Source organism: Gossypium hirsutum, chromosome D11, assembly GCF_007990345.1.
Source record: "Gossypium hirsutum isolate 1008001.06 chromosome D11, Gossypium_hirsutum_v2.1, whole genome shotgun sequence".
NCBI classification, from domain to species: Eukaryota; Viridiplantae; Streptophyta; class Magnoliopsida; order Malvales; family Malvaceae; genus Gossypium; species Gossypium hirsutum.
This window is the reverse complement of record NC_053447.1, coordinates 64,964,088-64,978,523: the sequence shown is the minus strand read 5'-3', so window position 1 is coordinate 64,978,523 and position 14,436 is coordinate 64,964,088. Positions and strand designations below refer to the sequence as shown.

The 14,436-nt window shown below is 31.8% G+C and overlaps 3 protein-coding genes across 3 annotated transcripts; 1 reads left to right on the top strand and 2 right to left on the bottom strand.

Moving 5' to 3' along the window:
- The first annotated feature begins 7,659 nt into the window (after nt 1–7,659).
- On the top strand, nt 7,660–10,297 carry LOC107889386 (beta-glucuronosyltransferase GlcAT14B). Its single transcript, XM_016813792.2, has 5 exons — nt 7,660–7,944; nt 8,544–9,242; nt 9,326–9,401; nt 9,488–9,603; nt 9,693–10,297. Exons 2-5 carry the CDS (start codon nt 8,681–8,683, stop codon nt 10,190–10,192), a joined length of 1,254 nt encoding a protein of 417 aa, XP_016669281.2. The 5' UTR covers nt 7,660–7,944; nt 8,544–8,680; the 3' UTR covers nt 10,193–10,297.
- Nucleotides 10,298–10,464: 167 nt separating this feature from the next.
- On the bottom strand, nt 10,465–13,795 carry LOC107889384 (protein SPA1-RELATED 3). The gene is made up of 6 exons (XM_041104864.1): nt 13,643–13,795; nt 11,968–12,940; nt 11,741–11,887; nt 11,298–11,609; nt 11,116–11,175; nt 10,465–10,970 (listed from the first exon to the last, which is right to left on the bottom strand). The coding sequence occupies exons 1-6, from the start codon at nt 13,756–13,758 to the stop codon at nt 10,782–10,784; spliced, it is 1,797 nt and encodes a 598-aa protein (XP_040960798.1). The 5' UTR covers nt 13,759–13,795; the 3' UTR covers nt 10,465–10,781.
- Nucleotides 13,796–13,956: 161 nt separating this feature from the next.
- LOC121223434 (protein SPA1-RELATED 3-like) lies at nt 13,957–14,145 on the bottom strand (the record flags this gene model as incomplete). Its single annotated transcript, XM_041104865.1, is given in 1 exon segment — nt 13,957–14,145. A coding segment is annotated over 1 exon segment (85 nt), but the record flags the coding sequence as incomplete, so codon positions are not given.
- Nucleotides 14,146–14,436: the final 291 nt, after the last annotated feature.

Genomic DNA, 14,436 nt, shown 5'->3' with positions numbered 1-14,436 from the left:
ATTGAGAATTTCATAAATGTGTTATTGAATGGTATAATCGATAAACGTTGAGTTAAATGGTAAATACGTATTAGTGTTGAACTTAATGTCATTGAATTATACGTGAATTAAATGGAAATTGCTAGTGATATGATTTAAATTGTGAGCATGAGAAATTGCGAATTGAATGAAATGGAAATGAAGCATTGAATGAAATGGAAATGAAGTATTGAATTGCATGAGTATGTATCGGGTCTCGTACGCCTTAATTATTATGATTATAATATTTTGAGGATATATTGTGAAAAGTTATAGAAGTATGATAATTATTTTGAAAGTTTTAATTTAGATGAAATTTTATAACTCGGTTAAATACGTTTACAAGTGTATGTGTTCTAGTAATGCCTCGTACCCTATTACAGTGTCGAATACGGGTAAGGGGTGTTACAAAACTTCTTTATTAAAATAATAAATAAATACCGTAATAATAATGCAATCATAATAATAAATAAAGTATCAATTCATAATACTAATGGCAATAATCATATTATTATTATACCAAAATAAATAAATAAAAATATGTAATAACTAGCTATAAATGCATAAAAAATAAAAAAAATATAAACAACATAAATTTGAAGTGTTAAAAAATTAAAAATAAAAACAGTAATTAAAGGTTTGAAATTAACTAAATGAATGATTAAATTGAAATTTAGATGAAATTTAAAGTATAAATTATGTAAATAAATAAATAAACCAAAATAAAGGACTAAAATAAAACACGCAAAAAAGTATAGGGACCAAATGGGAAATTATTCCAAACCCAAGTAAACGCGTCGTTTCTAAGAGTAACCAATGGCCAGAGGACCAAAATAAAAAAAATCCAAAATTAAGTGGTATAATTTTAAAAAAGGAAAAAAACCCAGAAATAGGACTATATTGAAAAGCGCTTAAAAGGCGGAAGGATTAGGGCAACAATTAGACCCTTGCCACGAAAACACGCGGATCCCAGAGGGTCTGGGTCGGGTCGGTGGGTTGGGCTTGAAACGACACTGTTTTAGGACTTATGAACCCTAGCCAAAACAACGCTGTTTGGTACTGTATATAAGCCAATTTTTTTAAAAAAAATTCATTTCAGCTTAGATTTAAAAAAAAAACCTTTAAACCCCTTTTTTTCTCTCAACCCTCCCCTAGTCTAGCCATTGAGTCGTCGCAAGCCATCGTGGCCACTGGTCATCGACGAAGGCGACCATCACCTCCGGTGGCCAGAGTTACAAAAAAAAAATGCATTTTCAGCCCCTTCGACCCTCCTAGACCCAAATCTGAAGGCGAAGCCTCCTAAACTAAAAAAATATCAAAAAAAGCTTTCGATTTTTCCTCTCTTTTTTTATCGCACGCCCTTCTTGTCCTTTTTTTGTCGAAGCCCAAATGAGACCCTAATGGGTTTGATGCCTTTTGGGATCGGAGGAAACCTCCGACGATGGCGTGAAGCAAAGCGACAGGTAAAAAAAAACTTTATATTTACTTATTATGCTTTTTTTAATCTAAAAACAAAAAACAAAATGAATCACCTTCTTTTTGCTTAACGTTTGTATTCAATTTTTCTATTCAATCCCCCCTTTGTTACAATAGTTTTTGGTCTTTATAACCGAATATATTACAATATTTTTGTTTATTTTTTGCTTTTAATTGCTTGCTCTTGTGCCTTTTTTCTTTTTTCTTTTTTTTTTCTCTTCTTACAAGGGCAGTGGAAGTCAACGGGGCTAGGGCTGTTACCGTTTTGGTGAAAAGGGCAGAAGTCTCGGGCACCGCGTCAGCTGACATGTCGAGGAGTGGCGTGGCAAGGGGCTAGGGCAACTAGGGTTTCTTATCTTAGTTTTAAGATTTGGGCCACTGGGCTTCTCTTTGTATTTGGGCTTGTGTTTTGGGTTTGTAAAATTAGACTATTAATGGACTCATCTGTATATTATTTTTATTTTTGGTTGTTATCTTATTTGGGCCCGGGCCAAATTGAGCCTCTACAATATTTTTTTATGTTTTTCCAGTGGCTATTTTTAATTGATTATCTATTTTTTTTAAATAAATTTAATAGCTTGACTAATGATGAAACTATCATAGATATCTACTTGGAAAAGAAATATAATTTAGATACCATTTATAACCAAAAAAAAAAAAATTTAGGTTTTAAATAATTTAAATATCGATTTGTGAGTTAAATTTTTTTTAAAATTAAACTTAATGATTTTATTAATGGAGGTATCAATTTGGAAAATAATAATTTAGATAATATTTGTGATAAAATAAATTAAGTATTGAGAAAAAGGTATATTTTTAGTAGAGTTAATTTTTTTTTATTTCATAATAATTACCCTAAACATTAAACAAAAGCATTTTAGTTAAAAATGAGTCATAAACGTATTATTTATAAAAATATATTTAAATGCATCAATATTATTTGTCTTCCAATAAATTTTAAGGAAATGACGTCAATCAACATAACGTTAGAATTGACCCAACTACCCCCCCCCCTTCCCCCACCACTTCTACAACTATTGGACTGCTGAGTATTGACTCAAAAAAGAAAAAGGTTGACGAAGAACAGTATTGCATATTGTTAAGCTAAAAGGTTTCAATTCCTTCAATCCAGAACGGTCCTATGGTATGGCCGCTCGAATTTTAGGAAAATGGTCAATTTTGATAGTATTGAAATTAATCCTGGAGATGCAGTTGTACTTCCAAAGCATTGCAAGGGTGTGAGAAGTTTAAACGATACTGGATTGAGGGATGCAACTGATTTGAAGGAATGTATTTTCATCCAAATGCCATCTGCTTCAAACGCTCGAGTCCTTGAGACTAGGACCTTTAATAAATCTGAATGTCGTGGTTAGAGCTAGTGTCGGAGATTCATCGGGTGGCACATTTTCTTCCCTTAAAAAGAAGGAACAAGTACCATCAAATTTGCTTTTCCCAAACTATTGAGGGGAATTGCAGTGAAAATGGGGTGATAGATATGCTCGAATTCATTGAAATAGAACATTGTCCAAAAGTAAAGCAGATTCCTCTATTATCTTCCACAGCTTGAGACTGATGAGGAAGGAAAACCATATCTGTCTAATCCTCTCGAAGAAATCCGTGTGGATTCAAGAGATTGGTGGAAATCACTGGAGTGGGATCACCCTAATTTCGATGTTAAGAGCGTTCTTCGACCCTTGGTCAAGGTCTGGGATGACAGAATACAGGGTTGGGTGCCTGTTTAAAACCATAATAATGTAGGTAAGTCTTTTATCATACAATTGCAAATCTAGCTAGCTTCTGTCCTTTTTCTTTCTTTTTAGTTCATTTTTTATGTGTTTATATAACATTATAAAAGTCATAATTAATACTAGTATTTCATGTCTAGATACATGCATACAATAGGAGGAGGAGGAGGTTGTGTTGTTCTTTGCTTTGCACTTCTAGAGGTTTTCAAGATTCCGCTGCTGAAAAACTTTGCTTTGTTGATTACAATAAATATTCACTTAGTGTAAAATTGTTGGTTGATCTTACATTTCAACTTAGAGTTAGTTTGTGAGTTGATCTTTCATATTTGTGTGTTAGAGGTTTGATTTTACTTTTGGTAATTCCATATGATATTTAGTAAACGTGTGACAAGTTTAAAATATTATTAGATTGAGAGATGCCGATGATTTTAAAGAATATAAACTTGAAAAAAAGTACGTTGAATGTGTTGAGACTTTGTATCTTGATTTTATAAAAAAAATTGGAGTGTTTGAAAAAGTTATTTGGGATGAATTCACAGAATGAGAATATCTCATTAGATCACACGTAAAATTTCAACTCCTTTCGAGGGCAAAATTTTTTTATTAATAATTCGGTCAATCCCAAACAAGTAATGCTTCAAAGATTTCTCTAAAAAGAGTTGACTTCTACTCTACACCGATATTCTATAAAAATAACTATAAATAATATGAAAATTTTAAATTAAGATTTAATGCACATATTACCGTATAAAATTTATAGAAAATGAAGTTTTTTCCTTGACAACAATAAACGAAATAAAAAAAAAAGTAGGCTTATTCGTGGGTTTTATGTTTTCTTCTATAGTTATAATTATATCACTATAATCAGAATAAATTTATTAAATATATCTAACAAGCCATGTTTATCCACCGGATCGGATTTATGTATGATTTCAACCTCATATATCTGTTTGAAGCCCAGCTCATGAGTATCAAATTTTGTTAAACATATCTATTTTTATGATAAAGAAATAAATTATATATGAATTTTGATTTGGTGGGATTACACATTAATTTTTTATTGTGGTTCAAATATATATAAGAAAATTTAATTTTGATTCAATCATACATATTTACAGAAATAAATACATCAATTTATTTTTCTATTGTATAAATATAATTATTTGTATATGCAATTAATAATTTATGAGAATTTGATCAAATCAAAATTTTATATATAAAATTACATAAAATCAAATTTCATATATAGTTTTGAGATTTATCCCTTATAAATATAAACAATTTAACAAACTTTTTAATTATCATATAATATAAATTATATAATAATATATAAGTCTCGAATTAAATGGAGCAGTAGTTAAAGTTTTTATCAAATATCTATTTGGCACGAGTTCAAACTTTGTTAACACATCCCTTACCTTCAATATTATATCAAAAAATTATAGAATAATAAAAAGAAAATACAAACTTGAAAACAAGTCATGGAGTTAGATTTTGGCTTTTAAGTATTAGTACTCAAACTCCAACATACATGTCTAATTATATTTTTTTCCAAATTCACATTCTATATCTAATATTTTTACTCAAAACACCTTCAAATTTATGTGATTAACACAACCTTTCGATAGGTTTAATCCAAGATTTTAAATACGAATCAAATTTAATATATTAACAATATTTAAATATATCGTATTTATATTATGCTTATGATTTCGACAAGAGGTATTTATGATTGGATCAGGTTTAATTTAATCTTAAAAATGATATTAATATACTTTATATTTGTCTAAGCTCAATTCAACTTAAAATATGGGCTTAAAAATTTACCTAAACTCACCCATATTTATAAATGACTAATTAAAACTTGTTTTAATCTCACTCACATTATTTTTTTTAAATGCATTTATATTACTTTCAATTTAATATTTTTCATTTATTAAATTTATATAGATATCTTAATATTTTTTTTATGTTTACATTGTAATATTATATATTGTTATAAATTAAATTTGTGTATGTGTTATAAATTATATCATATATAAAAGTAATATTATATAATATATTAAAAATATAAAAACAGATCGGACTCATATTTAAATTTAAACATTCAAGACTTAAGCCTGGTCCATATTTTAAATCAACCTCATTTTTATTTAATATTTTTAGTTAAAACTTTTACAAATTTTACACAGGACTCAAATTATCTGAAATTATGACATGTAGGAAAAGGTTGATAAGATTGATTAGGAATGAAGATAAGCCCACGAACTTAAAGGTGAAGAAGTCAAAAAATGTTGGATCGATCCGCATAAAATCTGGGTGGACTGGCAGTGGAAGCCGGTTACCAGTCAACATGAAATTCCCTTTTCTCCGCCTCCAAATCAGAATCAGACGCCTGCCAATCAACGATGATACGTGGCGTAATGATTGGGAAACAGATCCCATCACATCATCATCATCATCTTTATTGTGTTATTTTAACAGAAAAAAGAAGTTGAAACGTGGAGAGTAGTGTGAAATACTCAGACAGAAGCAAAAATATACCAACATTACAAGCCTTAATTTAAGCATGTTTAAGTTTCTCCATTAAGGTAACATGTGTCATATTATACCTAAGTGGCGTATTAGATTGAAAGTGTTTAATTTAATGGTTGGATAAATCATATATCTTAATGACAATTGTGATGCCACTTTCCAAATTTTTTAATATAAATGTAATATCAATTATTAATTATTTTACAAATTTTAAGGAAAAAAATTACATTTGAATATGACATGTATATTAAATATGTTTAATTCATATATACTAAAGTGTAATGGTAATTTCATCACAATCCAAAAATCATCTTTTACAAATAACAAGTAAAATTTAAAGTTTAATAAGAAACTAAAAAAAAAGATTTTTGCAATTCAATATAGTAATTAATAACTTAATTTGATGATTCCTAATAAATTAAAAACAATAATTTATTTAATATAATAATTAAATATAGCAATTTTATAATGATAAAATTAGACATAATTCAGTGATTAAAATTTATATTATTTTTGTTCTTTATATTTGTTTGGCGATGAAAATGATAGAACAATGGATAAAACATATAAATTTCCATCATAATCTGTTGGCTTTGATCATAATGATTTAAATTTAATAGCAAAATAGGGGAGTTTTCTTTTTATTATTTAATGAAAGCATTTTTATAAATTGATTAATGCGTTTTTGTTGGAAATTAATGCATGACTTTTAAACTATTATATGTAGATTTAGTTTTTTTTATCTTCGATTTTAGTCTAATTTGTATCATAAAATTTATTTTAGTACTTATATTATCAAAAACAACATTTTAATTTTTGTATTTGAAAAGTTAATATTTTAGTTCTTACATGTTAACTTTATCGTTAACGGAATGATATAATTTAGTGGTGCCTCACTTGGCATTAAATAAAATTAAATCACATTAAAAGGTTAAGAAATTGATTTTTCTTTTACCCCAAATTGTTTTCAATTCTATTAGTTTTTTTTTTTTACAGAATTGTTATGTTTAAATTATTGTAGTTTGGTCTCACCGTTAAGCCACATAATTCTATTTATTTTCAAGACCAGTAAACTTTTAATTTGATTTAATATTTTAATGCCACATTAACCACCGTTAAACAATATTATTCCATTAATGGTAAAATTAACATGTAAGAACTAAAATGTCAGTTTTTCAAATGTACATAAAGTAAAATTTTCCTTTTTAACGGTAGAAGGACTAAAATAAACTTTTTAACGTGGTACCGAACTTATAATAAACTTTAACTTTCTAAATTCAAACCTCAAACATAGATAATGTTTTAAGTTTGGAATTTGTTTTTAAATCTACAACAATAATCCATTATAATTATATTTCTTTTCTTGCCAAACCACTCATACTTGAGTTTAATTAGATAAAAAAATTAACATAATAATAAATTTAACTCCAAATATTTATTTTTTTATCGTTTTAATCTTAATTCTTGTTTTATCACTTTGTCCCATGACTTTTTACATTAATATATATATATAATTTACAAGCATTACATTATCTTCAACAAAATAACAAAATATGTACATTTCAGATTAAAAAATGTAAGTCTAATTGTTAATATTATTAAATTCATGTTCATTACAATATTAATTTTTCATTATATAGCTATCAATGGAATATTTTCTTCTTCTTTTTTAATTTTAAAATGTCTCACCCATGACTTTATAAAAAAAATTTAAACGGATTTAACAACTAAACTTGAATTTTAAAATTTGAAAAGTAAAAAGATTAAATTTCAAAAATAAAAGAGTACAGGGACTTGAACCATATTTTAACCTAATAACAAACGTTCAAACAAATCTGAATTGCCAATAAATATGAATATACGACTCCTACGTTAGGCAAATAAAATAAAAGAGTCTGTGCAACTTGTCGTGTTCAAGGTCTGCTTCAATTTCTTTTTGCAAATTTTTGCAGTCCATGGTCAATCCAAAGAACTCTTGTGGATTACCGGAAACTCCAAAGCCTTAGATACAGATTAAAGGGGAAAAAAAAAGAAGAAGAAGAAGAATTTTTTTTACTAACTTAAAAACTCTTCTCTTTATCACATCAATTCATAAAAAATAAAACTTTGGGAGTTCTTTTTCTTCCAACTTGTACTCTCTTTTTTTCTGTTTACCACTACAAAATATCAGGTTTGTTCCTTAAATTTTCATACTCTTTTAAAGTTTTTTTGATTTTAGATTTCAGTTTATATTCATTGAACTTTTTAAAAAAAAATTAATTCTGATTCTGCTCCAAATGCTATGTAATCAGTCCTATATTCATTGAACTTTGTGATTTTTTATCCATTAAATATTTACTTTTACTTTGCTTGCACTGATAGCTTTATAGCTATCTGATTCTGATATATATATATATATATTTTAAAGATTTGGGTTTTGTTTATTTTGTCAAAGAGTTGATTTTCTGGGTTTTTCTTAATGTATACAAATTTTAATTCATATTTTATTTTATTTTATTTGTTATGCAATATGAAAGTTGAATAAAATCATTTGCTTTATAATAACTTTTCTTCAGAAACCAGATACCATAGAGTAGCTTAATGACACTGCATGTTTAACTAATTGTTCATATTATATCGTTCACCTTTTTCTTTGTTTGTTCTATACTTCATACTCTTTGATAATTCTTTGAAAAGTTTTCAGTTTCTTTATGATAAGGGAATTAGCATTACAAGCTATGTTCTATTTTATTATAAACTAATATGATTCTTGTTTGTGCATTTAAACAGCTATACAGAGGTATATTTTGGAATATGTATATAAGAGGAAAGGTCTTGATTTGAAGATTTATGGTACTTTTGGGTACCATTTGCAATTGAATTCTATATTTTATGTTGATGATAAGCTGAAGATTTAAGGTCTAACAATGGCGTCCTCGAAAATGGAGAAGAAATGTGTGTGCCCTGTTGTGCTTAGTTCACTAGTATGTGCGTTTGTTTTTGTTACTTCCTTAAATATGGGGCTTGTATCTTCGGTTCACAAATTCAACTCGATTTTCCCCATTTTTTCGGCTCATCAAAGGATGTCGGAATATGCTGAATCGAAGATCGAGTTAGGTACACCGCCACCTCCTGGTCCGACGTTACCTCGTTTTGCTTATTTGGTTTCGGGATCAAAAGGTGATTTGGAAAAGCTTTGGAGGACGCTTCATGCGTTGTACCATCCGCGGAACGAATACGTAGTTCATTTGGACCTCGAGGCACCACCTGAGGAAAGATTAGCGCTTGCATCCCGGATCGATAACCATACAGTTTTCAACAAAGTTGGGAATGTTTATATGATCAGTAAGGCTAATATGGTTACTTATAGAGGGCCTACAATGGTTGCTAATACACTCCATGCTTGTGCTGTTCTTCTTAAGAGAAACAAAGATTGGGATTGGTTTATAAATCTCAGTGCATCAGATTATCCTCTGGTGACTCAAGATGGTTAGTCTCTAATCATATGCCTAAGTTTTGAGTTTTTCGATTCTACATCGGCACCTGTTGATCTATTAGATTGTGATCTGCAGATCTTGTTTATACATTTTCTGCTTTAAACCGGAACCTTAACTTTATAGAGCACACGAGCAATCTTGGTTGGAAAGCGTAAGTTGTCTCCCTTGTTCGTTCTCAATCGGAAGATCTTTACGTATGCCTATAAGGCCAAAATGTTTTGCCTGTTGTTTCTGCAGGAATGAAAGAGCTATGCCTTTGATTGTAGATCCTGGACTTTACATGTCAACCAAGTCTGATATATATTTGGCCACACCAAGGAGAACATTGCCTACAGCATTTAAACTGTTTACTGGTTAATACTCGTGTTCAGAACATAAACGGTACATTTGTTTCAGCTTACAAGATTTGCGGTTGACTGTTTCGGAACACCTTTGATTGCAGGTTCGGCATGGACAGTTTTATCTCGTCCATTTGTAGAGTTCTGTGTTTGGGGTTGGGATAATCTACCAAGAACACTTCTCATGTATTACACAAACTTCGTCTCCTCCCCTGAAGGCTACTTTCAGACAGTCGTATGCAACGTTCCCGAGTTTGCCAAGACGGTTGTCAACCATGATTTGCATTATATTTCGTGGGATAATCCCCCGAAACAACACCCACACATCCTTAACATTAATGACACAGATAAGATGATACGGAGCAACGCAGCATTTGCCCGGAAATTCAAACACGATGATCCCGTCTTGGACAAGATTGATGCAGATTTGCTTGGCAGGGCAAAGGGGAGTTTCACTCCTGGCGCTTGGTGTTCCGAAAAACCAACATGTTCAGAAGTTGGGGACTCGAACAAGATCAAGCCAGGTCCAGGAGCTCAAAGGCTTTGCCAACTCATAGCTAGGTTAGCTATGAAAGCTAATAACGGTCAAGATCAGTGTAGATAGATTTAATTATATGGAGAAATTGAATCAACGAGGCATACAAACATCAGTAAAAAAAATTGTATCTAATAGGAAAACTTCAATAATAACACTGCTCATTTGACCTAATCTTGATTATCATTAGATCCTGTTCAAGTTCGGGTTCAGATTTACGGTTTGGATAGTTTTGGGTGGATTCTCAAATCCGGGTCATCATCTTTGCCTACTCTGCTTCCCCATGAACTTGATCAACATCAAAATATTTATGAATAGCTTCATAAATTAAATATAATTGCTAAAAAATGACTATGAACTATATAAGCATTACAAAATATACAAGAGGATTCAATTGCTGTCTTTTTCTTTTCCTTTTTGAGTTTTATCTACACATATTTGATGAAGTCATTCTCAATCTTCATGTTAATTGCATCTGTTATCATCTACAGCCAAAAATGTTTTTGTTTTTTGCTCAAATGCTATACTCTTTTTAATACTCCCCAATGTCTGATACCTGTCCTTATTCGTTCGAAGTTTTTGTGCCAGCACGGAGCACGGATTTTGTTTGTGTTCTTGCTTCAACCATGGATGATGAATCCAAGAGAAGTAGGCCAAACTAAACCATCTCCAGAATTTTGATATTCCCGGTGGAATTTGCAGCTACTAGGGTAGAAGACCGGCCACGCCAACAAACAGACGAGATAAACTGCGCGGCATCATCCATTTCTTGTCCAGAAAGTGGATCCATGTTGTTGAACTTGAATGTCAACGCTGGCATCGGGAAAGCTTTATGGTATATGAATACCTATAAAATAGAGTTGCCAGTGAGTGCTAAAACATAAATCCCTACCCGACAGAATGAATGCCTCGTTGGACAAGGTAGAGATTCCATGTAAGATTCAAAAAAGCTTTTAAGACTATTAAAACAAATGTGAGAAGATATGAATCACCTCATTAGTCTCGGAGCCAGTAGCAATGTAACCATCGGATACCGACAAGCCCACAAAGTTCTGCAACAATCATGAGAATAAAAACAAACTCGAGCAAACCGAATAAACTATAACAAGAACAAAATGTACTTAGCATAATAATCAAGTCGAAACAAATTTTGACATTGCATGAGTTAATATACCTTTACATTCATGTGGCCGGTAAAGGACTGAACGGGAGTATCAATAACCCGAGAATTGCTCACTGACAAATCCCAAAGCTTCAAAGTATTATCCGTGGAAGAAGACACGAGAGTATTTGCATCAACAAACTTGACGTAACTCACGGTTTTATGGTGTCCAACTAGTGTGCACAGAGGAATCCTAGAGTTTCGAAGATCATAGTAATAAATTTTATGATCAGCTGATCCGAATGCAAGAGAACGACCAGATTCGGAAGGAAACTGGACGCAGCAAACATTGGCCTTTGTCTTGATGGTACAAATACTTGCTCCCTGCAGTAGCATCCCAGGTAAGAGAAAAACTTATCATACATCGAGAATAAACTATACACGACAAGAAATTAGATGACTGTACTACGTTTATTTTCAAAGCTGACATCCATCAAGTGCAAAAGTAGAATTGCCTGATTGATACTCCATAGCTTTACAGAGCCGTCATCGCTCCCACTAGCCAAAACTGTTGGATCTGCTGATGAAAAGTCGATGGACCATACGCGTTTCTCGTGTTCTCTCATTTCAGTGAGTACTTGACTTCTTGTGACATCCCACACCTGAAAAATGGTCAAGATACGGATTTAGATACAGCAAAAAGACAACCGAACGATGAATGGTAATTGAATGCTGTACGTACCTGCACCACTCCTTCAAAGTTACTCGATGCAATCTGACTTTTAATATAACTATTCCAACATATACTGCTTAGCTTTGAACGACTAGCCATTTCAACCACAGGATAGTGGATGTCACGATTTTGATTTATGACCGCATCGCATTCAAATACTTTAATCTTCTTATTTACACCAGCTGTAGCAAAAAATTCTGCGTCGCGATCAAATCCGAGAGAGCATACCAGATTAGAAGAATTTAATAAATCTCCTTGTTTCAAATTTGCCTTAACTTTTAACTTGCTGTAAGATAGATACTTGCACAAGCCCTCAAGGAATGGGTTTATCCATCCACTTTCCAAGCTCTCGCTACAGCTCTCTTTCGATGTTAAATTATTGACGGAACTTCTTTCGGTCATAACAATCGATCCTCGGCCATCACTATTCAATGGTGTTTGTCTACATGATGGCTTCCCGGATTGCTTCACTGGTCTGCACCTTGCTAAAAAATATGCTGCCTCGAGTTTCTTAAAGTTTTTCATCAACCGAGAACTTTTCTGGAGAAAACTTTCTCGATTTTCAGTCTGTGTATCAGACTTTTGACGTGTTTCTAGATTATCACCACATTCTTCAACATTTGGAACCCTAAGTCCTGGTCTAAATCGTTTTCTAGATCCCAAGCTAGAAGAATCATCAATATCGACAATATTTATTGAGGGAAGATTCGATGTAGAATTGTCATCTTTCCCTGGTTCCATGCATGAGTTTCCCTTTTCCTTTAAGATTGCTTGCTGCTTCATAACTTCTGCAATGTCGGAACACAGAAAAGAAATAGTATCTTGCAACCTATCAGCGACTTCCTGTTTCCTTCGTTGTACAAGCAAAAGGAATTCCACCAGTAACTCCTCCTCCTCTATTCTCTCCCGGAGCTCTATTGCCGCTTCACGTTCTTCCAGATTATCCCTTGGTTCATTAAGAAACTCGCTCTGTAACAACTCACTGTTACACAATGAAACAATATTAGTACTTCCAAAACGGCAATGATGACATAAAATTAATTAAAGGTAGTGCGAATGAGATTTATTCCGGGGAGACAAAAAACGAGACACGCCATTATCCATAAGAAACACTACAAGAAAATAAGATAGGGTTCTAACATTTTCCATGTGATCAAGGGATTACACGGTTACACCTATTAGACGTGTGTTTTGAATATCGTGTCTCTAATCAAGGGATTACACCTCATTCTTCATTCCAGTATCGAGAAAACCCCAGGCAAAATTTTCCATGTGATGGACTAAAATCTTCAAAGTGTCTTATTCTTTCATAAGTATACCTCGATTCAACTTGCCTAATAAATACATTGTTGAATGCATAAATTCACACATTAATACAAAATTATTATCAATATTATGATAAGACTGCTTTAATATGCACGCCATGGCTTACACTTTAGTCACAAAACTTAAAACCTAATTCCGTGAAGCCGGACCATAAGATTCAAAAAAGGGCAATTCTTTCCTTTTTTTTTTACTTTCCAGCATATTAAAACATTAATCCGAGTACGTACTTCAATCATATTAATAAAGAAAATGCTCCATAATGTTAATGAAAAGAAAAACATATTCAAACAGCAAGGGACAGTGAGAACCAAGAACAGAAATTATATAAATAACGGTGAATTAAAAACCGAGAGATTACCCCATTTTTGGACGACTATTTGGCTCAGGAAGCAACAACCACAAACAAAACGAAGCTTCCTTCGGCCACCTTAGTAGCAACTGTGGAGGAAGAACTCGATGTCTTAAACTAGACATAGTTCTAGTCTCTCTCTCTTGAGCTGAAAGGGCAGAATAACTGCAGACACGAAAAAATACTTGTATAAAAAAAAAAAAAAAAAAAAAAAAAAAAAAAAAAAAAAAAAAAAAAAAAGTAACTGAAATAAGAAATTAATAGAAAATAGACAATCTTCGGATGTTAATCCAGCAAACTATAACAAATAAGTCAATTTTATTTTCTTCGCTCTCCTCTAATTGAGCATTCCTTGGACAAACTGAGCCCGACTGCATGCAACTAGCTTCAGATAAAGCATTTGTTGGAGTTTGTACATAATCTTTTATCAGCCTACGTTGTTGATGCATGTCAAGGGCAAAGTAGAGGACAAACCCTTAACTTCTTCCATATTTTGGCTATTTAATGCATCCCGACAGAATCCGATCCCGAATCCGAAGAAGATGCAGATTCAATGAAGGAAATGTGATAAACGAGGACATGACAAAGCACGAAGGTCGAACATTATGAACAACGATCCCTTGTGAATGTGCTATATTACAATCTCAACTATTTGTCTAAAAATGTGCAAACATTCAAAGACATCAACCGATCTTTCTGGTTTATCCACCATTGCTCAAGCTAATATCACCCCATTCAATAGAACGAACAAAAGGGTTTACTGCCGTCTCACAAACCCCGGAAACACCAATTTGGCTTCTAAG